The sequence below is a fragment of the Aquarana catesbeiana genome, linkage group LG04 (genome assembly GCF_042186555.1).
Source record: "Aquarana catesbeiana isolate 2022-GZ linkage group LG04, ASM4218655v1, whole genome shotgun sequence".
In the NCBI taxonomy this organism is placed as follows: domain Eukaryota; kingdom Metazoa; phylum Chordata; class Amphibia; order Anura; family Ranidae; genus Aquarana; species Aquarana catesbeiana.
The window spans coordinates 624,065,194-624,092,911 of record NC_133327.1 but is presented as its reverse complement, the minus strand read 5'-3'; the positions used below and the strand labels follow the sequence as shown (position 1 = coordinate 624,092,911).

The 27,718-nt window shown below is 45.6% G+C and overlaps 2 protein-coding genes across 2 annotated transcripts in view; one reads left to right on the top strand and one right to left on the bottom strand.

Moving 5' to 3' along the window:
* NVL (nuclear VCP like) overlaps positions 1–8,240 on the bottom strand; it is a 133,752-nt gene extending 125,512 nt beyond the window's left edge. Inside the window, exon 1 of the mRNA XM_073628327.1 lies at positions 8,078–8,240. Coding sequence (XP_073484428.1) covers positions 8,078–8,137 — 60 coding nt within the window. The 5' untranslated portion in view covers positions 8,138–8,240. The remainder of the gene's footprint in view (positions 1–8,077) is intronic.
* Positions 8,241–8,602: 362 nt separating this feature from the next.
* CNIH4 (cornichon family member 4) lies at positions 8,603–20,739 on the top strand. Its single transcript, XM_073628328.1, has 5 exons — positions 8,603–8,758; positions 13,378–13,446; positions 14,949–15,061; positions 15,428–15,568; positions 16,442–20,739. The coding sequence occupies exons 1-5, from the start codon at positions 8,690–8,692 to the stop codon at positions 16,467–16,469; spliced, it is 420 nt and encodes a 139-aa protein (XP_073484429.1). The 5' UTR covers positions 8,603–8,689; the 3' UTR covers positions 16,470–20,739.
* The last annotated feature ends 6,979 nt before the right edge of the window (positions 20,740–27,718 follow it).

The following is a 27,718-nucleotide window of genomic DNA, read 5'->3' as shown; positions in this document are numbered from 1 at the left end:
ACTGCCGGGAAAGGGGGGAGCCACACTGCCGGGTAAGGGGGGAGCCACACTGCCGGGTAAGGGGGGAGCCGAGGCGCCGAGACACTGCCGGGCAAGGGGGAGCCGGGGAGACACTGCCGGGCAAGGGGGAGCCGGGGAGGCACTGCCGGGCAAGGGGGAGCCGGGGAGGCACTGCCGGGTAAAAGGGGGAGCCGGGGAGGCACCGCCGCCGGGTAAAAGGGGGAGCCGGGGAGGCACCGCCGCCGGGTAAAAGGGGGAGCCGGGGAGGCACCGCCGCCGGGTAAAAGGGGGAGCCGGGGAGGCACCGCCGCCGGGTAAAAGGGGGAGCCGGGGAGGCACCGCCGCCGGGTAAAAGGGGGAGCCGGGGAGGCACCGCCGCCGGGTAAAAGGGGGAGCCGGGGAGGCACCGCCGCCGGGTAAAAGGGGGAGCCGGGGAGGCACTGCCGGGTAAGGGGGGAGCCGAGCCGCCGAGACACTGCCGGGTAAGGGGGGAGCCACACTGCCGGGTAAGGGGGGAGCCGAGGCGCCGAGACACTGCCGGGCAAGGGGGAGCCGAGGAGACACTGCCGGGCAAGGGGGAGCCGAGGAGACACTGCCGGGCAAGGGGGAGCCGAGGAGACACTGCCGGGCAAGGGGGAGCCGAGGAGACACTGCCGGGCAAGGGGGAGCCGAGGAGACACTGCCGGGCAAGGGGGAGCCGAGGAGACACTGCCGGGCAAGGGGGAGCCGAGGAGACACTGCCGGGCAAGGGGGAGCCGAGGAGACACTGCCGGGCAAGGGGGAGCCGAGGAGACACTGCCGGGCAAGGGGGGAGCCACACTGCCGGGCAAGGGGGGAGCCACACTGCCGGGTAAGGGGGGAGCCGAGGCGCCGAGACACTGCCGGGCAAGGGGGAGCCGGGGAGACACTGCCGGGCAAGGGGGAGCCGGGGAGACACTGCCGGGCAAGGGGGAGCCGGGGAGACACTGCCGGGCAAGGGGGAGCCGGGGAGACACTGCCGGGCAAGGGGGAGCCGGGGAGACACTGCCGGGCAAGGGGGAGCCGGGGAGACACTGCCGGGCAAGGGGGAGCCGGGGAGACACTGCCGGGCAAGGGGGAGCCGGGGAGACACTGCCGGGCAAAAGGGGGAGCCGGGGAGGCACTGCCGGGTAAAAGGGGGAGCCGGGGAGGCACTGCCGGGTAAAAGGGGGAGCCGGGGAGGCACTGCCGGGTAAAAGGGGGAGCCGGGGAGGCACTGCCGGGTAAAAGGGGGAGCCGGGGAGGCACTGCCGGGTAAAAGGGGGAGCCGGGGAGGCACTGCCGGGTAAAAGGGGGAGCCGAGACGACGCTGCCGGGTAAAAGGGGGAGCCGAGACGACGCTGCCGGGTAAAAGGGGGAGCCGAGACGACGCTGCCGGGTAAAAGGGGGAGCCGAGACGACGCTGCCGGGTAAAAGGGGGAGCCGAGACGACGCTGCCGGGTAAAAGGGGGAGCCGAGACGACGCTGCCGGGTAAAAGGGGGAGCCGAGACGACGCTGCCGGGTAAAAGGGGGAGCCGAGACGACGCTGCCGGGTAAAAGGGGGAGCCGAGACGACGCTGCCGGGTAAAAGGGGGAGCCGAGACGACGCTGCCGGGTAAAAGGGGGAGCCGAGACGACGCTGCCGGGTAAAAGGGGGAGCCGAGACGACGCTGCCGGGTAAAAGGGGGAGCCGAGACGACGCTGCCGGGTAAAAGGGGGAGCCGGGGAGGCACTGCCGGGTAAAAGGGGGAGCCGGGGAGGCACTGCCGGGTAAAAGGGGGAGCCGGGGAGGCACTGCCGGGTAAAAGGGGGAGCCGGGGAGGCACTGCCGGGTAAAAGGGGGAGCCGGGGAGGCACTGCCGGGTAAAAGGGGGAGCCGGGGAGGCACTGCCGGGTAAAAGGGGGAGCCGGGGAGGCACTGCCGGGTAAAAGGGGGAGCCGGGGAGGCACTGCCGGGTAAAAGGGGGAGCCGGGGAGGCACTGCCGGGTAAAAGGGGGAGCCGGGGAGGCACTGCCGGGTAAAAGGGGGAGCCGGGGAGGCACTGCCGGGTAAAAGGGGGAGCCGGGGAGGCACTGCCGGGTAAAAGGGGGAGCCGGGGAGGCACTGCCGGGTAAAAGGGGGAGCCGGGGAGGCACTGCCGGGTAAAAGGGGGAGCCGGGGAGGCACTGCCGGGTAAAAGGGGGAGCCGGGGAGGCACTGCCGGGTAAAAGGGGGAGCCGGGGAGGCACTGCCGGGTAAAAGGGGGAGCCGGGGAGGCACTGCCGGGTAAAAGGGGGAGCCGGGGAGGCACTGCCGGGTAAAAGGGGAGCCGAGGAGACGGGTAAAGGGGGAGACGAGGAGACGCTGCCGGGTAAAGGGGGAGCCGAGACGACGCTGCCGGGTAAAGGGGGAGCCGAGGAGACGCTGCCGGGTAAAGGGGGAGCCGAGGAGACGGGTAAAGGGGGAGACGAGGAGACGCTGCCGGGTAAAGGGGGAGCCGAGGAGACGCTGCCGGGTAAAGGGGGAGCCGAGGAGACGCTGCCGGGTAAAGGGGGAGCCGAGGAGACGGGTAAAGGGGGAGCCGAGACGACGCTGCCGGGTAAAGGGGGAGCCGAGACGACGCTGCCGGGTAAAGGGGGAGCCGAGACGACGCTGCCGGGTAAAGGGGGAGCCGAGACGACGCTGCCGGGTAAAGGGGGAGCCGAGACGACGCTGCCGGGTAAAGGGGGAGCCGAGACGACGCTGCCGGGTAAAGGGGGAGCCGAGACGACGCTGCCGGGTAAAGGGGGAGCCGAGACGACGCTGCCGGGTAAAGGGGGAGCCGAGACGACGCTGCCGGGTAAAGGGGGAGCCGAGGAGACGGGTAAAGGGGGAGCCGAGGAGACGGGTAAAGGGGGAGCCGAGGAGACGGGTAAAGGGGGAGCCGAGGAGACGGGTAAAGGGGGAGCCGAGGAGACGGGTAAAGGGGGAGCCGAGGAGACGGGTAAAGGGGGAGCCGAGGAGACGCTGCCGGGTAAAGGGGGAGCCGAGGAGACGCTGCCGGGTAAAGGGGGAGCCGAGGAGACGCTGCCGGGTAAAGGGGGAGCCGAGGAGACGCTGCCGGGTAAAGGGGGAGCCGAGGAGACGCTGCCGGGTAAAGGGGGAGCCGAGGAGACGCTGCCGGGTAAAGGGGGAGCCGAGGAGACGCTGCCGGGTAAAGGGGGAGCCGAGGAGACGCTGCCGGGTAAAGGGGGAGCCGAGGAGACGCTGCCGGGTAAAGGGGGAGCCGAGGAGACGCTGCCGGGTAAAGGGGGAGCCGAGGAGACGCTGCCGGGTAAAGGGGGAGCCGAGGAGACGCTGCCGGGTAAAGGGGGAGCCGAGGAGACGCTGCCGGGTAAAGGGGGAGCCGAGGAGACGCTGCCGGGTAAAGGGGGAGCCGAGGAGACGCTGCCGGGTAAAGGGGGAGCCGAGGAGACGCTGCCGGGTAAAGGGGGAGCCGAGGAGACGCTGCCGGGTAAAGGGGGAGCCGAGGAGACGCTGCCGGGTAAAGGGGGAGCCGAGGAGACGCTGCCGGGTAAAGGGGGAGCCGAGGAGACGCTGCCGGGTAAAGGGGGAGCCGAGGAGACGCTGCCGGGTAAGGGGGAGCAGAGCTACTGAATCACTGCTAGGAGGGACAGTGAGATTGACAGTAGTGCTTCTGCTGTGAACTTTGAAGATGATTTGCACCACAGTGCTGCAGCCACAGAGGTCAGTGAAAACGAAGTTTAGAACTGGAATGGAAGCTTTCCAAGCAGCAGACTGTGAAGGGGACATACTAAAAGGAATGACAGAATGGAATGCCCATAGACTTTAACGGGGAGATGGAATGCCCATAGAGAATAATAGAACAAAGTGGAATGCCCATAGAGAATAATGGAAAAAAAAATTCTATTTCTGACAAACTCTTTAGACATATCATCAATTTCTTTTTTTAAAACCTACTTTTAAATATCAGTGGCCATGTTTAATATTGAGATCAGGTGGGATTATTGTTGTTTTTATGGCATAACAAAGGTGAATGACAGAAGGGAATGTCCATAGAGTATAATGGGAAGTAAACTGGGAAGTAAAATCTAAACTCATTTGCAGGCAAATCTGAGAGACATAGCAATTCCACCTTTCCCACAGCTGTTCCTCAAGTAGAGTAGCAGATTGTAAGATTGAGATTATTTGGGATTACAGCTGTTTTCTATGGAATGACAGATAAATAATAGAAAGGAATGCCCATAGAGTATAATGGGAAGAAAGATGTGACCTGGAGTCAGAACCATTGCTCATATCAGATCAATCTTTAGCAGACATACTCTCTATGTTCAGTGATGATGTTCAAAATTGAGATGAAGCGGGATTATTATTGTTTTCTATGGAATGACAAACATATGACAGACAGGAATGCCCATAGAGTATAATGGGAAGTAAAATATAAACTCATTTGCAGGCAAATCGAGAGACATAGCAATTCCACCTTTCCCACAGCTGTTCCTCAAGTAGAGTAGCAGATTGTAAGATTGAGATTATTTGGGATTACAGCTGTTTTCTATGGAATGACAGATAAATGATAGAAAGGAATGTCCATAGACTTTAACGGGGAGTTGGAATGCCCATAGAGAATAATGGAACAAAATATTTCAATTAGTGACAGAATCTTTAGACATATCAAATGAATCCTTAGCAAACCTATTTTTAAATATCATTGGCGATGTTTAATATTGCGATTATGCGTGATTATTATTGTTTTCTATGGAATGACAACAGTGGCGTAGCTAGCACATCTGGACATTCTTTTGCACCAGCCCCCCCCAAGAAAAATGGTATGTGGCAATATAGCGGCGCCATGCCAAGCCAACACACTGTGGGTGTAGTCAGATTGCTTCTACAGTGGGAAGAGCTTAAAGAGCCATATGCTTTAATGACTGTGCCACACGCAAGTATGTAGCAGACAGTACAAACCTCAGTACGCACATTTTAATAAAATAAAACTGTTCTATTGCATATCCTTTACTACACACAGCTAACCTTAAAGTGATATTAAAGTCTTGGTTTTTTCTAAATAATAAATATGTTATACTTACCTATCTGCAGTGGTTTTGCACAGAGTAGCTTGGACTCTCCTCTTCTTGGGTTCCTCGCCAGATCTCCTGGCCCCTCCCTCTTTCTGGGTGCCCCCCCCAGCAAGCTTTAACAAAGAATGTGCTATACTTTGAATGCAGTAGTCAGGAGTAAGAAAGGTAAAACACAGTGAGGGGAATTTATCAAAACTGGTGCAGTCAGAATCTGAAACAGCTGTTCTTGGCAACCAATCAGTTCTAGGTTATTTATCAAACACAGCATATGCATACCACAAATTACACACCAAAATACATTCTGCTACTCTTTCTGAGTATGACGATACCACATGTGTGAGACTTTTACACAGAGTGACCACACAGAGGCCCAACATGCAGGAAGCACCTTCAGGCATTATAGGAGCATAAATTACTTAAAATTTCCTGACTACCTCTTGCACTTTCAAAGGCCCTGGAGCACCAGGACAATGGAAATGCCCCAAAAATAACCCCAATTTTGAAAGAAAACACCCCAATGTATATTCTAGGAGGCATAATAAGTCTTTTGAACATGTCATTTTTTTTTTGAAAATTTGGAAAGAACATGAAAACGCATTTTTTAAAATTTTTTAACAAAGTTGTCCATTTATACAATATTTCTAACACATAGCATGTACATAGCAAAAATAACAACACAGATTCTCCTACTCCTCCTGAGTATGGCGATACCACATGTGGGAGACTTTTCCACAGCCTGGCCACATACAGAGGCCCAACATGCAGGGAGCAATGTCAGGTGTTCTAGGGGCATACATTTCAAATCTAATTTGCCTACCTATTACACTTTTGGGAGGCACTGTAGTGGCATGGATAAGAACTGATGCGGCATGGATGAACCGTGGATGGGGATGACTGAGCATGGTTGAGCCATGAATGTGGATGCCTGAGCATGGATGGGATGACTGGGCATGAATGGGTATGGCTGGTTAGGGCTGTGTATGGCTGAGTATGGGATGCCTGAGGATGGATGGGTGGATGAATGCTGCAATCGGCACAGAGCAGCGCTGTGGGAACTACAGATCCAGCCCACAGCGCTGCTGCACCCGATCGGACATGACGCCGGTTTGTTTACAAGTGATTGCTCTGTCATTTGTCGGAGCGATCACATGGTAAACAGCTGCTGTCAGCCGTGATCCGTAATGCGCCGGGTCCGGTCAGGGATACTCCTGTTTGTGCGCCTGCGATTCTGGGAGGACATCATAGTAGGCCCTCCCTGAGTTATCGAGCCACGCTGTAGCCATCATTTGGCAATAGTGAGTTTGTTAAAGGGTTAAATCAAGGTGTGACACTTATGCAGTGTAGCCAGAATACTTCTTTTAAGATTGCATCCAATGGGGACCTCCTCAATTTTGCAAAAAACACACACATCAAAAAAAATGAAGATGCAATCCCAATCTTTGCAATATTCTCTTTAATTGAAATATTCATATACATTGCAGGTAATCTGAGATCAGCGACTGGACAGTTTCGACCATAACATGTTCTTCATCAAGCAGCACGTGTGCAGAAACTGTGCATTCGCTTATCTCAGATTACCTGTAATGTATATGATTATTTGAAGTAAAGAGAATATTGCAAAGATCGGGATTGCATCTTCAATTTTTAATACATAAAAAAACTGTCTTAAATAAAGGCAAAGCCTTTAAATGAGGCTGTTGTCTCAGATGGAATACATGTCCCTTTTAAATAGCTATAACGTTCAGGTTTGCCTGCAAGAGAGTTGTTATATATTATACTTTATGAGCATTTCCTTCTTTCATTCCTTAGAAAACAATTATAATCAAATTTGTCTTGATTTTAAATATTACCACTGAATTGAGAGTATATCTGTTAAAGATTTATTTGATATGTTGAATGGTTGTGACTCCGGGTCACATCTTACTTCCTATTATAGTCTATGGGCATTCCTTTCTATCATTTATCTGTCATTCCATAGAAAACAATTGTAATCCCAAATAATCTCAATTTTAGAATCTGCTACTCTACTTAAGGAACACCTGTGGGAAAGGTGAAGTTGCTATGTCTCTCAGATTTGCCTGCAAACAAGTTTATATTTTTCTTCCCATTATACTCTATGGGCATTCCATTCTGTCATTCACCTTTGTCATTCCATAAAAAACAATAATAATCCCGCTTCATCTCAATTTTGAACATCATCACTAAACATAGAGAGTATGCCTACTAAAGATTGATCTGATATGTCTAATGGTTCTGACTCCAGGTCACATCTCACTTCCCATTATACTCTATGGCAGTGGTTCTCAACTCCTGTCCTCAGGACCCACTAACAGGCCAGATTTTAAGTATTACCTTGGGGAGATGCAGACTAGAATACTGCAATCACTGAGCAGCAAATGATATCACCTGTGATGTATTTCAGCTATCCTGCAAAACTGGCCTGTTAGTGGGTCCTGAGGACAGGAGTTGAGAACCACTGCTCTATGGGCATTCCTTTCTATTATTTATCTGTCATTCCTTAGAAAACAGCTGTAATCCCAAATAATCTCAATTTTACAATCTGCTACTCTACCTGAGGAACAGCTGTGCGAAAGGATAAATTGCTATGTCTCTCAGATTTGCCAGCAAACGAGTTCAGATTTTACTTCCCATTATACTCTATGGGCATTCCCTTCTGTCATTCACCTTTGTTATGCCATAAAAAACAACAATAATCCCACCTAATCTCAATATTAAACATGGCCACTGATATTTAAAAGTAGGTTTAAAAAAAATTTGATATGTCTAAAGAGTCTGTCAGAAATAGAATTTTTTTAAAATTATTCTCTATGGGCATTCCATCTCCCTATTAAAGTCTATGGGCATTCCATTCTGTCATTCCTTTTAGTATGTCCCCTGTGGAGCGCACAGCAGGGATGGAACCATTCTATTCCCCAGTTATAAGAAATCACCCAATAATATGTGAGAGCAGCCTGTATACAGGGAGGTCAGTATATATACACACTCCTCTTCCCGTACCTCGGTGAGCCGGTGTTTCAGTCTCCGGTCTATTCCCGGTGACACCGGTCGGATCTTCATATTGATGCCTGTCTCTGTCCCCGGAAGTGACTTCTACCATCAGCTCACACGTGGGTCGGGGTCCTCACATGTGGGTGTCCTCGGATGTGCCTGGCAAGATAAGCCTTTACACGGGCTGTCCTCATATGTGCCTGACCAGACGGGTGATGGCAGCTTTTACCTTTACAGAGGAATTCAGAAGCTTCCACAGCTTCATATCACAGAGCACGCAAGGCTATGTTATTTGATGTAACTTATCTCCTCACATATAGTTGTCTATAGCACTGCCTGCTTCTCTGTATCCTGTGTGTGATGATTGCCTATGGCTGTCCTGTGCACTGCCTGTCACCTGGGATTGTTTATGTGAAGTTTGCCTGCAGAGCTTAATCACAGCTGCAGTGAAAAATAATGCTCAGAAGTATTTTATTCAATAAGTAAAGTAGCAGTATAGGAATAGTGTGCGGTAGTCATAGTAACATCGCCCGCCCTCCCCAGCCGGATCCTGGGGTCACGTGACGCGCTTCCGCACAGGTCTCTGGGTCACGTGGTGTGGGTGAAGGAGCGGCTGGCGGGATGGAGGCCGCGCTCTTCATCTTCTCTCTCATAGACTGCTGTGCCCTCATATTCCTCTCCGTCTACTTCGTATCCTTTGTGTGTGGCGGCTGACCGTCCGCTGTGTGACTTACGAACCGGGCTGGAGGGGGACGGCTGTGACGTATACTGGGGATGGTACATGGGTGCTGGGGGGAGGGGAGGCTGGCCATAGTAACCAGGGAGGGTTGCTATGGACAACAACCTTCGTTTGGGTCTTTATGGTAATTAATTGAACCAGCCAATCGGTGTGTGTGAATTGGGTGTCACTGGCAGGTGTGTTCCCTCCTGTGTGGGTGCAGGCTGTGTGTTTTATCAGGTGTGTCACTGGCCTGTGTCTTGTCTGTTGTGTGCCCCCCCCCCCCCCCGGTACGTCGCCCGTCGTGTGTCCCCCGTCCGCCGTGTGTGTGTGTGTCCCCGTCCCGTACTTCACCCGTCGTGTGTATGTGTCGCCAGTACACCATGGATCGTCAAATGTCATCCAAAGTTGTTGTTGCAGAAAGATCGCATCACAAAGGAGCCGCGCAGCTCCTGAACTTAATTCTTTGTTGTGTGATTTTTCTGCAATAACCACTTCGGATGTCATTGGTTTATGATGGGCCCAGTTCCCAGTAACTGCTGCAGCACCCTCTACTGAGGAGCCCATGTCCAGAAAGGTGTGCGATGGGAATATTGACAATACCTTTAGGCTGTGTGTCGCGGAGGTGTCCCTTGTCTTTTATGTCTATGTCAAACATGTCACCCAAGAAATGTGCGTATGACTGGTGTGTCTCTTGTCGCCTGCATGTGTATGTCAGACATGTCACCTATGGCCTTGTTTACACGTTGGGATGACATTCGTGCCGGGCCGTGTTTTACTGGTATGGGGATGTACAGGTGTTCTGTGCATCCCAGTGCTGGCAGTCCTATTATTGTCCCAACGTGACATTCGTGTGGGTCCCCAAACTCACCATGTGTGCTCAGAGGCCCACACAGATGTCATGTTGGGGCATAGTGGTTGTATCCCTATAGACAGTGGGACTGCCAGCACTGGAATACATGGAACACCTGTGCATCCCCATACTGGTAAAACACGGCCCTGCACGGTCACAGATGTAATCACAAGGTATGAGCGAGGTCTATCAGTCATGTGTGTTTTCACCATATCCCCTATCAGACATATCGTCCATCATATGTTTATTATTATTATTACAGTTTGTGACCGCTGTGTCTCTTGGATGGCCAGCATATCACCCATTGGCTGTGTGTGTTACTGGTGCGTCACTTGTCTGTCATGTGTATATCAGATCGCCTATCATGTGTATTATTACAGGTGGTATTATGGTGTGTTGGCTGTATGTGTGTGTGTGTTAAAGCAGAGCTTCACTCTCTGTCAACATTGACTTTTTTTAATCCTTCTGCTGCTACCATTAGTAAATAGATAGGGAAGTGTATTATATTTGTTTTAAACTTCTTTTTTTATTACATGTCCTCAGTTATTTCTTGGTTTTCAGGTTGACAAATGATGTCAGATCCCTGGAGTATTTATAAGGGGAGGAGGGCTTTTCTCAGCTAAGCACATCCACCTGCCTGCATGCCTGAGCTAAGGGCAGATGGATTCCAGGAAGTAAATGCTACATAAATAATTTGCCCTTGCTTGCATAGGTACATAGTTGGGTTGAAAAAAGACACTAGTCCATCTAGTATCAGGGATCCTCAAACTACGGCCCTCCAGCTGTTACGGAACTACACATCCCATGAGGCATTGTAAAACACTGACATTCACAGACATGACTAGGCATAATGGGAATTGTAGTTCCTGAACAACTGGAGGGCCGTAGTTTGAAGACCCCCTGATCTAGTTCAACCAATAAAAAAACACACATATCACCCATCACCTGTGTTGTTCTTTTGGAATATTGGTTGTGTGTGACTTGACCTTTCCCTAATTCTCATGTGTATATCAGACATAGCACCCGACGTGTGTGTGTGTAATATGAGCATGTTGGTTGTGTGTCACTGACGTGTCCCTTGTCTGCGATATTTGTGCGTGTCACCCATTGTGTGTATTACTTGTGTTATGAGTGCATCTCTTGTATGTCCAGCATGTCTTGTGTGCATTTCTGGCTCACCGCTTGTCTCTCAGGTGTGTAGGTCAGGCATGTCACCTATTGGTCATGTGGGTGTATGACAGGTGTGTCAGTTGTGTATCTCCAGCATGTCACTCAGCTTGACCACGGGATCATGAGTTGTCAAGGTGAGCGGTTTTACAGATTTTCTCACCTTCAATCTTGCTTTTAGACATATCTGCGTTTATGTGTTACATGATGATTTAGTGTGGCTGAGGAAACCAGTGGGTCCCTGTAATTCAGCCTGCAGATCTGAAGAAGAGAACTCCTAGTATAAGGACTGTAGCTATTCAGAGCGCTTCACTTTTTCCACATTTTGTTATCTTACAGCCTTATTCCAAAATGGATTAAATTCATTATTTCCCTCAAAATTCTACAAACAATACCCCATAATGACAAAGTGAAAGAAGTTTGTTTTGAAATCTTTGCAAATTTGTAAAAAACAAATCCCATGTACATAAGTATTCACAGCCTTTGACATGACACTCAAAATTGAGCTCAGGTGCATCCTTCACTGATCATCCATGAGCTGTGTCTACAACTTGATTGGATTCCACCTGTGGTAAATTTAGTTGATTGGACATGATTTGGAAAGGCACACACCTGTCTATATAAGGTCCTACAGCATGTTGGAGCAAAAACCAAGCCATAAAGTCCAAGGAATTGTCTTTAGACCTCAGAGACGACAGGATTGTATCGAGGCACAGATCTGGGGAAGGGTACAGAAAAATATCTGCAGCGTTGAAGGTCCCAATCGGCATAGTGACCTCCATCTGTACATGGAAAAAGTTTGGAACCACTAGGATACTATCTACCTAGAACAGGTCTCCTGACCAAACTGGGTGATTGGGGAAGAAGGGCCTTAGTCAGGGAGGTGACCAAGAACCCGATGGTCACTCTGACTGAGCTTCAGCATTTTTCTGTGGAGAGAGGAGAATCTTTCAGAAGAACAACCATCTCTACAGCACTCCACCAATCAGGCCTCTATGGTAGAGTGGCCAGACGGAAGCCGCTCCTCAGTAAAAGGCACATAGCCCACCTGGAGTTTGCCAAAGGCACCTGAAGGACTCTCGGACCTCGAGAAACAAAATTCCCTGGTCTGATGAAACAAAGATTGAACTCTTTGGCCTGAATGGTAAGCGTCATATCTGGAGGAAACCAGACACCGCTCATCCCCCGGCCAATACCATTGCTACAGTTATGCATGGTGGTGGCAGCATCATAATGTGGGGATGGTTTTCAGCGGCAGGAACCAGGATACTAGTCAGGATCGAGGGAAAGAAGAATGCAGCAATGTACAGAGACATCCTTGATGAAAACCAGCTTCAGAGTGCCCTGGACCTCAGACTGGGGCGAAGGTTTATCTTCCAACAGGACAACGACCCTAAGCACGCAGCCAAGATAACAAAGGAGTGCCTACAGGACAACTCTGTGAATGTCTTTGAGTGGCCCAGACTTGAACCCTATTGAAGATTTCTGGAGAAATTTGAAAATGGCTGTGCACAGACGCTCCCCATCCAACCTGATGGAGCTTGAGAGGTCCTGCAAAGAAGAATGGGAGAAACTGCCCAAAAATAGGTGTGCCAAGCTTGAAGCATCATACTCAAAAAGACTCGAGGCTGTAATTGGTACCAAAGGTGCTTCAACAAAGTATTGAGTAAAGGCTGTGAATACTTCTGTACATGGGATTTTCTTCTTCCTTTTTTGTTTTTTTTTTTTATAAATTTGCAAAGATTTTACATTTCTTTCACTTTGTCATTATGGGGTATTTTTTTTTGTTTTAAATTTTGAGGAAATTAATGTATTTAATCCATTTTGGAAGAGGGCTGTGACATAATAAAATGTGGAAAAAGAGAAGCGCTGTAAATACTTTTCGGATGCACTGTATATGGTGGAGGATGTTCCCGACACTCGTTAGAGCTGAGGAATCTACTTGGATGAGTGATGAAACATCTTCCACATTACAGAGCAAGCCCAGCAGAATGACTGCTATCTAGTATGATCTAAATCGGGGGTCTCCAAACTTTCTAAACAAAGGGCCAGATTATTGTCCTTCAGACATTAGGGAGGCCGGACTATGGTCCCCCGAGAGTAGCAAATGCCCAGAGTCGGTGGGAGTAAACAATGCTTCTGACTTTGTGTCCAGTGGGATGAAAAAAGACATAGCACCTCTGATCATCAGTAGGGGGCATAGTGCCCTGTCACTGGTATTGGAGGGTTAGTTCCCCATTGCTGGCATCGGGGGGGGGGGGATGGTGCCCCGAGGGCTGGATAAAGGCAAGCAAAAGGCTGCATTTGGCCCACGGGCCACAGTTTGAAGACCTCTGATCTAAATCATTGAGTATTTGGTAATGGGTGAGCCAGTTTGCTCCTTGCACTCTTTTATTGAGTAAACCAACAACTCTGCTCTCAATACAGTTGTAATTGTGTCACTTTGCCAGTCATTCTTCTTGCACAATAAGTCGCCTGTACTTTGCACATTCCCTGAATTAATGCAGCATTCTAATTTACAAGGCGGCTTTTGTAGATAAAAGAAATATTGTCCTTAACTTTACATTTTAGATTATTACTCTTTCAGACTTGGAATGTGACTACATAAATGCTCGCTCTTGTTGCTCCAAGTTAAATAAGGTATTTGTGTATTTGCTGTCATGGTGAATGGTTTGGCTCTATGTTCTAGTAGTAGTTTTAAATCCGAGCCCATCGCACAGAGTTACATTTTATACTTATACGCATCTTAGCAGAGCTTTTCCCGATTATTGTAAAACCAAACGTGCAGGATGTTCTTTTGTTAGTCTCATACTGCCTTTTCATGTGTCTACAAAATGGTTCTCTTGAACACAGTAAAACTGAACTCCAGAAATTATTTGTTTGGCACAGTTACATTGGTCCAGCTTTTATAAATGTACCTGATGGGCCACTGAACTGCTGGGGAGGCTGAAAGTCACTGTAGCAGTCAGTACTACTACAGTGATAGCAGCGTTCTTCTGGGTTCTGCTCAGGTTCAATGCGAGTGGCTTCCCCTCTACACACAGGGGGTCCCTTGCTTGGCGCCACTGCCATTAATAGAAAACCTTGTATTGTTTTCTTTTTGTTTTGTTTTTTTTGTGAATATAAGGCATTCTTTGATTGGACGAGCCTGAGGTGTGCACAGTGACTTCTATATCTCTGCCTTGTCCAATCAGACTTCACTCTGACTTTGTTAGGACCTGGAAGAGAGACCTGCAGGGGTTTGTGAGCATACCTCTTGCATGCACAGATCATGGCAGGTCTTTGCCTATGTCTACTGGCAAGGCCTGCGTCACTCTGCACATGTGGGCCCGGGGGGATGCAGGTGTGCACATGCAACACTGCCACCTGGCGTGGGATGTAGACATCCCAGAGAACAGAAGGAGGCTGGAGGTCCTCATTTAGGCAAGTTTTCATAAAGTTTCTGTGCCAAAATAAAAAGGTATTTAATATTAAGAGAGTTTACTTTAAAGTGTTACTAAAGGCTCACATTTTTCATCTTTAAAATAAAAAACATGTTATACTTGCTCTGTGGTGGCAGAGGTTTTCCACAGAGCAGCCCCGATCCTCCTTTTCTCATGTCCCCCGCCGGCACCCCGGGCTCCTCCTGGTTTTTCAACCACTTACTCTGTGCCTAGGCAGTCATGGTGCCTAACTGAGAGTCGCAATCTAAAGTATATATCTCCTAAATGGCGCATGTTTAGGAGATATTTACAGTACCTATAGGTAAGCCTTATTATAGGCTTACCTATAGGTAAAAATCATACATGGACGTTTACCATTTTAAAGATTAATATCAGAGTTTGCCGCTAATGCTTGCTCACACACGTGTCTGTTGGCACATTACTACTATGGGCAGTCTCAATGACCAATACAATGCAGAGGAAGGGACGTGCAAGCTTCAAGAAATGGCTGAATTTTTTTCCTGTCATAACTGCCTTAGATTCAGCCATAACCGGAAGATTGCTGCAGGTGTGGCACTTGCACTTCATACCTGTAGCAGTTTGCTCTGTTTCATTCCCCCAGTGACAGGGTTTCTTTAATAATGTTATCACAAAGCTGTACATGTTGTGGAAGGTGTGAGTTCTCATGAAGCATTCTCCTCAATTTTCTCTTTTTCACAGTGGATAGTGCCAGAGCTGATTGCTCACACACTGGTGACTGTGTTGATGTTAGTGTCATTGCACTGGTTCATCTTCTGTTTGAATCTTCCTGTAGCGACATGGAATATATACCGGTGAGTGTATATGTGCTCCCTTTTTTTTTTTAGTTAAAGGATACATTCACTTACCTGCAAAAAAATGCATTTAAAAAAAAAAAAATCTTTTCAGTTAAAGTTATGTGTTGATTTCTTTTTATTCGTTTTTCTTGTCTAACTCTATCTCCAATTTCCAGCTCTTATAAAATATGTGTCTAGCTTGTTTATCTTGTGCATCGACTTTCCAATGATTTTTGGTGATTTTTATTTTCTCAGGGTAGAAAAAAAAAAGTGCTGTGGCAAAACTACAAAAGACAGTTTTTGGTTGACCATTCTAATACCATAAAGAAGGTTGTCATTATGTCTTGTTGCTTAAGGACTCTTATTTCCACTCCTGTTTCACAGATTTATCATGGTACCAAGTGGAAATTTGGGAGTGTTTGATCCTACAGAGATCCACAATCGAGGACAGTTAAAGTCACACATGAAGGAGGCTATGATCAAGTTAGGATTCCATCTACTGTGTTTCTTCATTTACTTATACAGGTGAATTTCATCACTTAACAGTGTCAACATTTATTCGTAGAAACTTTAGGAAAACGCAGAGTCCGCTTTAAATGTCTGCCACTTATACTGGAAACCTCTTTGTAAGGCCTCTTGCACACGGGAGTAAGAAATTGCCACGTTTTTTACTGATTTGAAATGAGATGCATTGTTGTTCATGGGACATTGCACATAGCTGAGTAAAGATTAGTAATACAGCAATGAGTACAGTGAGAGGGTATGGGAGCATACCCTGCCAAGGTATGTAAACTTATGAGCACAACTGTATATTTAATTGTCGCACAGCAGGGGGTGAGCCAGTAAAGCTCCGCCCCCTGTCAAGTGTCAGCTACTCTCCTCCTTCTAAAGCCCTGGGGCACAACATACAGGTCCCCTGCCACCGACCAACAAGAGGCAGAGCCCGGCTGGTAATACAAGTGACTGCCAATAGGGAAATAGGGATCAAGCTGCCGCTACCCCCCCCCCCGCGTGGGGCGGCCCCCAACAGGTCACGTATTGGCACCGGTCCGCAGCCCGGTGGTTGGGGAACCCTGTTCTATGCTACTGCACTTAGTCTGGCGCTGTTCTATTTGTGTTTCAGAGATCACTTCATTTTTTTAAATGAACAGCCTTGGAAATATGCAGAATGCAGTTTTTCAATTTATGGACCCCTTTTTTTTTAATTTTTTTTTTTATTGTGCAGGGACTAGGGCAGTCACAATAACTGTATTAATTTGTGTACAGCTCAGCACAGGCGTAACTCCTTTTTTTTTTAACAAAAAAAAAAAAAAATTCCACTGTATTACCTTTCATATGTAGTGTAGAAGCTGGGATTGTCAGAAATGCACCTAATCTGTATTCTGTTTGTACTTGCAGTATGATTTTTGCCCTATTAAACAACTGAGGCTTATCAGGAGCCAAAGAACAGGATGGAAGCCTTAACCTGCTTCATGAGAGGAGAGCCACCAGAAACAATGCAAATCAATAACGCACTGCTACTCGCAAAGTATTTTTCTTTCCCTATTTCAACTCCATATTTTTTTGCTGTATTTTTAACATAAAATATTTAAATAGAAAAAAATCCAATCACTTGTGTTTAACTTTTTTTTAAACACAGAGGAGCACTACGGTTCTGGTCTAAGGATTCTGGGACTCTTATTGTATAACTATTTCTGTGCCATTTGAATACACCAGAATGACATATTTCCATCCAGTGGGGTTGATTTTTTTCATGGATAAAAATGTAAACATTTTGGTAGGTTTTAAAAAGAAATTGTATTTAAAGCTAAAGTGGCATAGCAGGGATGAATATTTTGTAAGATAAAGCCGATTTCCTGTCTGGTGTCCCATAGTACACAATGACCAATTACTCCCTTCCAGGAACAGCACAGGGACATAAATGTCACATTTGTCAATGTGTGTGGGGACGTTTACATGTATACATGTGAGTTTTATTCAAGTGGACCTCTACTGAAACGCTAACAAGCTGTGTTAAGCAGGGTTTGAGAGAAGGGCTAAAATGCCAACCCTTCATGGAGCTTATCAGAACTGATTTTTCTTTTTCAGCAAAGATCATGTCAATGAGAACCAGAGCCATGTGCATAGCACAGAATGGAGCTGGAAGAGGACTTTCTCCAGAAATAATGGTCTTACACCACCACCTACTTTTTTTTTTTTTTTTTTTTTTTTTTTTTTTTTAATCTGTCCCAGCAGGGCTATTAACGTAGTTTTATGCTAATATTTAGGTAGAATAACACTTTAATAGCTCATACATTGTTATTTTTTTGGGGGGGTGGTGGAGGTGAGATGATACTTAATCTCAGAATGTAGATTTGCTTGTAAGCTATTTTATTTTCTTTTTTGGGCAAGAATGGGGAAAGGCTGCACACACTTGTATTTTTGCCTGTGCTGTCAATGGAGAGATGTCCTTTTGCTTCCCATTCTTCTGACAATATCCAAAAGACAGGGAGCAAGGGGAATCCCTTTAATATTACAGCCATGCTCTAGAGCAGTGGTCATCAACCCTGTCCCCAGGGCCCACTAACAGGCCAGGTTTGCAAGATAACTGAAATACATCACAGGTGATATCATTTGCTGCTCAGTGATTGTAGTATTCTAGTCTGCATCTCCCCAAGGTAATACAGAAAACCTGGTCTGTTAGTGGGCCCTGAGGACAGGGTTGATGACCACTGCTCTAGAGGACTTGCCCCAGTGGAGTCTTCTTGGAAGTGTGATGACTGAGCTGCTGCAGACCATGGGGTTTATTTACTAAAGTTGGAGAGTGCAAAATCAGGCTCAGTAGAGAAACAAATCAGCTTCCAGATTTTATTACATAGTTAGTAAGGTTGAATAAAGACACCAGTCCATCCAGTTCAGCCTGAGTGAGTGTGGGTGCGTGTCTACAATTATCCCTGTTTATTTAAGGTACCCATATAGCGCCGTCAAATTACGCAGCGCTCCACATATACATCGCACACTCACATCGGTCCCTACCCTCAAGGAGCCCACACAAAGCTTAATTGAACAAGCTGAGGTTAGAAGCTGATTGGCTACAATGCACAGCTGCACCAGATTCTTAGTTCTCCAGCCTTAGCAAATCTACCCCCATGTGACTTGATACCAAGTTTAAGCTGTGAACCCTGCCACCCTGGGAGTTCCTTGTTATGAAAGGCATGTAGGTTTGTGCTGATTGAACCTACCCACAATGTTTCTTAAGTGTTACTAAACCCAGGACCCTGCATTCACTATATCTGGTCTCCCACCTCACAGAACATACAAATGCAATTATTTTGGTAAATATAAACTGCTAAATACCTTTTCTCATGAGTCTTGTGACTTATATCAGTGCCTGCTTCAAGCTTGTAGGAGAAGTTTTCATACTGCCCTGGCTGACCTATCAAGATGCAGGATCCCTGACTGTGTGGACAGTGTTGATTGGCCCTGTGCTGATCATATGCACTCTCCCGACAAAAAAAGAAACTCTAGCAATACAAACCAAACTGAGCATGTGCATAGTGACTCCAGTAACTCTGTCTTTTCTGGGCATGTTTTGGAGATAATGAAAGGGGAGGATCTTTGCATACAGGATCAAACAGCCTTTTTACACAATGCAAAGGATTAACTTTGGTTTCCCAGTGAGTATAACAAGCATGCTTTACTGCATATACAGACCGATTTTACTCTTGTGGGTTTAGTAACACTTTAAAGGAGACATTAAGGAAAGTGAATAACAGGCTGCCATTTTTGAACATGTTGTCTTTGGCTATACTATATATTTTTTTTTAAGTCAGTGACCCAAATCAAACCTGCAGATCATGTATGGGTCAAACCATCTGACTCCCAAGTACTAAAGTCAGTGCAGTGATCTTCATAATAGCATTTTCAAAAGGAGGTGGTAGGCTTTCATACTTTGTATAGGTATCCTGTAATTGTTTAAAGTAGACCTAAACTTTCAATTTCTGTGTTGGGACTTTGGGACATGGGAGGTGAAACCACCAGCCTTCATTATTTTTTTTAAAGTAGAGCATGATGGGAGATCAGTTTCTCATTTACTAGAAGGAGGCAGCCGTATTACTGGCTAAGCCTCTATTTTAGGATCGGACCACGAAAAATTTATATTGGTAAATAGATGCTGCTGCGATTTGTTCCTCGTATTCTTTCAATCGTTAATATTTCTACAGCACAATTTTTGGGTATTCTCGCAGCCATTGTAAATGAAGTCACACACTTGATTTTACATTATGAATAGCCAGAGAGAGAATTGTTAGCAGATCTCTAGAATATATAGAACTACCTGGCTGACCCATAAGTGAAACACACACGGGGAGATTTATTAAAACTGGAGCACACAGAATGTAGTGCACCTGTGCATAATAACCAATTAGCTTCTAGCCCTCCTACATACCGGTGTGCTTTGTCATACAATTTGTCAGTTCAAAAATTGCATGACAAGTTGCACCCTATTACCGGCTTTGGAACCGGTCAAATTGCAGCATTGGGTCCCTGCACTACTTTTTTTTTTTCCCAATTTTCATTGCAACTTGCATAGACATCTGTTGAAGTCACAAGCTGCAATGAAATTTGAGGTGCAAATTGCATGCTGATCTGCTGCTTTGAAGTCGCGCTAAAGTAGCAGGATTTCAAAGCCACACTGTTGTGAACCAGGGCTTATTCTCAAAGCCTTATTGAACAAGCTGAAGTCAGAAGCTGATTGCTTATTCACAGCTGCACCAGATTCTCCAGTTTTAGTAAATCTTCCTCACCATGTTTGTAATGAACTTAAAGTTGTTTTAAAGCTAAAGCGCCCTCCTCCCTAAACACGTACTTCTATCAATCCAGCACTATGAGTGGTTGCAGGTCTTCTCTTCCCTCTCTGATTTCTCACTGGCTTTACAGAGAACAGACTATTTGTTGGAATGTCTATAAATATGCCTGGGAGATCTCAAGCTTAGATTCCCCAGTGCCTGCAAGAAATATTCCACCAGTCTTTATTGTTCTGCATGAGCAAAGCACAGATGCTCTTAAGCCTCATAAATAAACTATTTTACTTTATGAAAAAGAAAGCCCTGTATAAGCTTCAAGGTGTGACTTGGGGCTGAACGCTCTCTCTGTCCCCATGTGACAGCTCTGGGTGCATGAATAGCCAATCTCCAAGCAACAACACCATCATGGGGATAGATATGAAGCTAGGCTATTGCTCCTTGTACCCAGCAGCAGGGACTGTAGGGAAGGTAAGTATATACTGCTGGGGGCCGTTCCTAAAGGTTACCTGTTGCTTTGTCCTTCATGGACAAAGCATAAGTAAAGTCATTTTAAGATCACGATTATGTTTTGTGCAAAATTACTGTAAATAAAGGTGCCATATTGTCAAAGCAATACACTAGTGCTGCACTTAGTGTACCTGCCATCCAGTCACAGTTCAGGTAGAATTCTCTGCTATAGTGGACCGATCCAAAGAGATGACTCCCTTGATTTCTATTGGATGGGAGGCCCACTTTTAAACGTACTGTTTTGAATGCGAGGTAGAAAAATATATTTGTGTTGAGGGTTGTTGAGTGGGATATTTGTAATACACAGTTGACTAAGAATAATCTGCAGTTTGGACCTTTTTTAATGTCTTTCATGTTTTCCATTAAACTCAATCTGCCGATGATGCAGAACCTGCTTTTCAGACACTTGTGCTGTTTGTGAGATCAATTTTTGTTACTGTTCGGTAAACCATGCTAAAGCATACACAAGTGTCAGACTCAGGAACATATCAAACCCTGAAATTTCTTGCATTCAAAATGCTTTCACATTGCAAGCCCACTGCCTTTAAATACAACATGGGGTTTTAACGGGTTGTCCAGTATTAAACCTAAAAACAAAAATGTATTAAATTGCAGCTTACTAATTCTTGGATGTGGAGGCTGCATTAGTTCTTATTTATTTTTTTTAGGCTCCCCTTTTTCACCTGGTGATACAGCTAGTAAATTATTGTTTTTCAACTTACTTTAACAGCCAACCTGTGCAGGCAAAGTAGTGCTTAGAGGTTTGAGACAAAACATTTACCACTGACGGTGCTTACAGTGATCAGCTTTTATTCATGTATGTAAAACCTTTACCCCAAAAGGGGAAAAAAAAAACTGTAACTGCTTATGTGTTAACTGGAGTTCAGGTTTGATTTGTTAGTCATGTCCACCTATATCTGCTAGTGCATAAGACACTCCCCTTACCCAGACTCACACTGCTGCTGTCCACAGGTGTGTGATTTACTACTTCATTTAAAATGCAGACACACTAAAGCCTCATATACACGGTCGGACTTTGTACAAACTTTCCCGTGGATTTTTGTACAAAGGGCGTTGGCCGTAAACTAATCAAGCATACACACGGCTGGACTTTTTCAGCCAACTTTCACCAAATCAAGTGGTTTTTCAGCGCTTTACCACCACCATTTTGGTCAACTTCTGTATTGTTGTCTGATCGTTTGCATTGGTTCTGAGCATGCGTTTTTGTTACTTTGGACTTAAGTCCTATGGACTTGTGTACACACGATAGGATTTAGCACCATAGGACTTTTGTTGCAGGAAAGTTTGTCTGCACAGCCAACATTTGTCCGATGAAAACCTAAAAAGTTTGTCCGATGGAGCGTACATACTGTCGGATGTTGTCTTAAAACAGCTAATTTGCATGTGAGTTGTCAAAAAGTCCTATCGTGTGTATGGGCCTTTAGACAGGAAGTGTGTTTACTAGCCAAATCACTAGGTGTAATGGAAGCAAAAACAAAACGAATACAGCCACCGTAAGTAATCAGTATGCTGCAAAATATTAAATTTTTGTTTATGGGTTCAATACTGCTTCAAGGTGCTGGGGTGTCTTCATGCTCTGTTCCCACTGGTTTTTGCAGTAAAAGGGCTTCATGCAGTGGGACTGAGCGCTGAAGTCATCTGCTGGGTGTAGTGTTGTGCTTGCATTCACTGTCTTTTCCACCATTCAGCATTGAGGAGACATTTTCTCTGCTGTTGCTTCTGTTTGCAAAGGGGCATTGTGTACATTCGATGCATTCCTGCTGCCCACCTACAGTGACTTCGGTCACCCAAACCTCATCTGCCACCAGCTGTATGGGTTTTGTGAAACTGAAGCCTTGCCTCTCACACCTATACAGTGGGGAAAATAATTTGATCCCCTGCAGATTTTGTAAGTTTGCCCACTTACAAAGAAATGAAGGGTCTATATTTTTTTTTTTTTATCATAGGTGTATTTTAAATGACAGAATATCAACCAAAAATCCAGAAAAAATAAATAAAACAAATGCTATTAATTAAGTTGCAGTCCAGTGAGTAAAATAAGTATTTGATCCCCACGCAAAACATGGTGGAGAAACCCTTGTTGGCAAGCACAGAGGTAAGATGTTTCTTGTAGTTGGTGACCAGGTTTGCACACATCTCAGGAGGGGTTTTTGGTCCACTCTTCTTTACAGATCTTCTCTAACTCCTTAAGGTTTCTTTGCTGTCACTTGGCAACTCAAAGTTTCAGCTCCCTCCATACATTTTCTATAGGACTAAGGTCTGGAGACTAGGCCACTCCATGACTTTTAATATGCCTCTTCTTGAGCCACTCATTTGTTGCCTTGGTGGTATATTTTGGGTCATTGTCATACTGGAAGACCCATCCACGACCCATCTTCAGTGTTCTGGCTGAGGGAAGAAGGTTCTCATCCAAGATTTTACAATACGTGGCCCCTCAATACGGCAAAGTCGGCCAGTACACTTAGCAGAGAAACAGCCCCAAAGCATCATGTTTCCACCTCCATGCTTGACTGTAGGGATGGTGTTCTTAGGGTCATAGTCAGCATTAATCTTCCTCCGAACACGGCAGGTCCTCCTCCTTTAAGAAGGCACATGTACAGTCATAAAAAAGAAAATTTGTTGCGCTAAAATATAAACATCAAAATAAAAAATAGCTGCTAACACAATATTGCTGGATACAATAAATAAGATAAGAGATAAAAGGTGTAGCGCCAAAAAAAAATCTTACATAACGATAAGAAAAAAAGTTCATTAACAATATGAAATTGCTGTAATGATCACAACAGAGTCCATCAGGATTGCTCAAGAAGGCAAAAGAGGAAAGGCCGCCACCAACACCCGATATCACTGACTCTTACCGCCAGCACATTGGATAAACAATAAATGGATAAACGATTAGTCAGATCCTCATTTCCTCCTACTCCTCCAACGGCCTGTTCGATTACCGCAAGAAGTCCTTCTTCCACTGACCCACCAAAAGCTTGGTTATACAGTATACTTCCACAGATATAGCATGGCAGTCACATAGGTAAAAAATGGAAGAGACATTCTCTTTGCGCAGACATCCAGTAAAAAAAAGCAATTTTATTAATAGGAAAATTTCTTCCAAACTCACATTTCATAAATAAAATGCAGGCAAAAGGAAAGCATCCAGCGCTTCCTACCGACAAAATGTCGGCCATTCCTCCGTCCACAGCACTGCGTCACTCGTCCCCTACTCAACCCGACGTTTCGTCACAAACGTGCATCTTCAGGGGCGTGGTCATGACGTGTGACGTTGCTCTTTATGAAGGGGAGGGAAATGGCTGAGAAAACAGGATATTGCCTGCGTTTCAAAGGGCGGAAGTAATTAATTCCAAGCTTCTGAACCGCATCGAAGACACCGGATATGACATGCGTTACATACGGCGGAAATGATTAATTCCCGGCCGTTGGAACGCATAAACAGGAAGTTCCGTGTGTTCCATTAAACGAGACACACAGATCTAAATGCAAGACTAAAAGACTTGTGCTTCACAGGGCGGAAGTATTACATTCCCAAGCCCTGAACAGCATGGCCTGGAAGTTGCATATATTCCATAGCACGGAAATACAATAACAGAACCAGCTTGCACTTAACAGGGCAGAAGTATTCCATTCCCGGTGCAAAGCCTAAAAACTACATATATTACATAATCTAGGCACTATAACATAGCCATCATGCCATAATTATTAATAATCTAATTTAAAATAGAATAATCAAAAACAAATTGTAATAGATCATATGGGTCATCAGAAAAATTCCCTAAGGAGACCAATAGATCTAAACGGAGAAGGGGAGGAGTGAATGTAGAGTCGCAACCTTTTTGTGGTAAATACTTATATCAAAGTACACAGCACAAAGTAAAATAAAAAAGAAAGATTATACCCCCAAAGGTATGAAAAAATAAAATAAAAAAATAGGATTTGTCAAAAAAATTTTGATATAAACGTAATGATGATAAATGAATTCATATAACTCATCTAAAAAAAATGGGATATTTAAAAATTGTGTCATCTATGAGCTCCAATAGGAAGAGTATAACCATAAAACAAGTTCATATAACTCATCTCAAAAAATGGGATATTAAAAATTGTGTAATCTACAAGCTCCAATAGGAAGAGTATAACCATAAAACAACAAATAATTGTCTAAAACAAAGAATATAATTATCAGAGTTCCACAAAACGAAGGGATCTAACCATTGTTAATAAATGCATTAACATCCCATTCAATATTCATATTGAATGGGGTGTAGGTCTGGGCCTGGTAGATCCACTTTGTTTCTAGGCGTGAGACTTTCCTGACCATGTTACTGCCCCTCCAATGCCCACAAAATGTATCTACGCCCAGAAAGGAAGTGCTCTCTGGTTTGCAATCATGCTTAAGTGCGTAATGTTGGGAGAGGCTGTGTTTTGAGAAGCCACGTCTGATATTAGCCACATGCTCACTTAGCCTCACATGGAGCATACGCTTTGTTCGCCCTATATATTGCTTCGCACATGGACATTTTATCATGTAAACTACATATTTAGTCTTGCGTGTGATAAAAGGTTTGATTGGATAGTTTTCCTGAGTGGAGGTTGACTGAAAAGAATCTATCCTCCTATTGCTGCATATATTTAACTTGAGCCCCAAAGCATCATGTTTCCACCTCCATGCTTGACTGTAACGATGGTGTTCTTAGGGTCATAGTCAGCATTCTTCTTCCTCCGAACAAGGCGGGTCCCCCTCCTTTAAGAAGGCACATGTACAGTCATGCCACTGAACATCTAAATCAGGGATATGCAATTAGCGGACCTCCAGCTGTTGCAAAACTACAAGTCCCATCATGCCTCTGCCTCTGGGTGTCATGCTTGTGGCTGTCAGAGTCTTGCTATGCCTCATGGGATTTGTAGTTCTGCAACAGCTGGAGGTCCGCTAATTGCATATCCCTGATCGAAATGATTTAGAGAAGGATTGGGAGAAAGTGCTGTGGTAAGATGAGACAAAAAATTAGCTTTTTGCCATTAACTCAACTCAACATGTTTGGAGGAAGAAAACTGCTGACTATGACCCTAAGAAATACCATCCCTACAGTCAAGCACGAAGGTGGAAACATGATGCTTTGGGGCTGTTTCTCTGCCAAAGGTACAGCCCGATTTTGCCGCATTGAGGGGCCAATGGATGGGGCCATGTATTGTAAAATCTTGGATGAGAACTTTCTTCCCTCAGCCAGAACATTGAAGATGGGTCATGGATGAGTCTTCCAGCATGACAATGACCCAAAACATATCGCCAAGGCAACAAAGGAGTGGCTCAAGAAGAGGCACATTAAGGTCATGGAGTGACCTAGTCTCCAGACATTATAACATTTGTATCATGTGTTTTTTCTGGATTTTGGTTGATATTCTGTCTCTATCATTTAAAATACATCTATGATAAAAATTATAGACCTTAATTTCTTTGTAAGTGGGCAAAATCTGCAGGGAATCAAATGATTATTTCCCCCACTGTATGTTACCTTACTCCTAAGCATACATCTATATGCCCATAGATATACAACATTTTTCAGAAGGATGCAGGCTGAACCACAGACAGAGTAACACTGAATGCTTGTATGAAAGGTAAAAATAAAAAAAGTGCTGCGCAAATGGATTGTCCGTTAAATAATGAACCAAAATCAAGCAAACGAAGATAGGAGATGAGATCACCAGTGGACAGTCAAAACGCCAGGGGTTGGATCTAAGGTGACTAAAATCCCTTCACCACACATGGATGGCCCCTCACCTGCAACCTTCGACCTGAAACAGGTCACACAGCATAAACACCATAAACAGGATAAGCTGAGACAGGCGATATTGACTTCTTTCAAACTCCAGCTCTCATCAGATGGCATTGATATAGTATATGTAAATAAAACATAGGCAATATAGTGCTCTCTGTATATACTTTAATTGCTATTAAAAGAAATAAAATGATGCACTCACAAATACCAGCACTCAGGTCCGACTGCTGGCTAGATGGCGTGTGATCGTACAACACAGGCTGACAACCGCGGGTGACGTCATGCGCTCCTGGTCCCCATACGCGTTACGTCCTGTGGGCGGGACTTCATCAGCGTGGGGCGGGATACGCAACAACGGCCCGCAATGTTTATGTATAGTGTCATGGTAACGAATGCACCAATCACAGCGCTAGTGCAATTTTCCAGAGGACACGGACCAGCACGTCACTTCAGCTGCACCCAAAGCCAGTGACCGGTACAATTAAATAAAAAGATTAAACGCTCAACCTCTCCAAAGTTAAAGGGGCAGTGAGTAACCAAGCAAATATATATAATAAATCCTCACATCCCAGATAAATAAACACTCATGTGGCTCTGAAGGGACTAAAGCCTGAGAGTGTCTCTGGGGCAAAAAAAACTCACACTAAAGAGGAAAAGAGGAACTGATTAATTATCCCTTACATAAAGGGAAAATATAACAATTCGGCTACTCAAAATCGCATAAAATCGCAAATTTGAATAATAAAAACTATGACAGTCAGGCCGCGGGCATCACCTGGATACGATCACATTTACATAGGCAATTAAAAACAAAAACATAATTAAAAATAAAAAAATTAAATACAATACATCAAAAATCATCTATTAGAAATAAAGCAATTTAAATCAAAATCTACGTTCATTCCCGCCGGAGATAGGACCTTGGTCTCATAGATCCAGATCTACGGCTAAGTTGTCTGACATAATGGCCACCTCTCCAGTGGCGAGGAACTTTTTCTATCCCCCAGAACTTGAGGCATTTAGGGTCTCTGTTGTGGCAGAGGCGAAAATGCCTGGACACACTGTGGGTTTTTACCCCCCGTTTGATGTTGCTAATGTGTTCGCCAACTCTAACATGCAGTGCCCTTGAGGTGCGGCCCACATACTGGAGTCCACAATCGCACTCCAGCATGTAGACCACCCCCACCGACGAACAAGTGATAAGACCTTCAATTTTATAGCTTCTTTGCGTGCTAATCGAAACAAACTCTTTTCGCCTTTTAACATTTTTGCTGGCTTTCCTGCAAGTGGCACACTTGCCACAAGCATAAAAGCCTGACAAAAAGCCAAACATCCTATTGGTCCCTATTTTTGGTGGATCAATGACTCCTGGAGCTATCCGGTCGTGTAAGGAGGGGGCTTTACAATATATAATCTGTGGACGCCCCGGAAGGACAGACCCCAGGGTGCGATCACCTTTAAGGATAGGCCAGTGTCTAGCTATAATTTGTTCAAGTTTTTTATACTGGATATTATAGTCCAGTATAATACGGTAGCTGGTAGTACCATCTTCACTTAAGGTGGGTTTAGTCCTATCT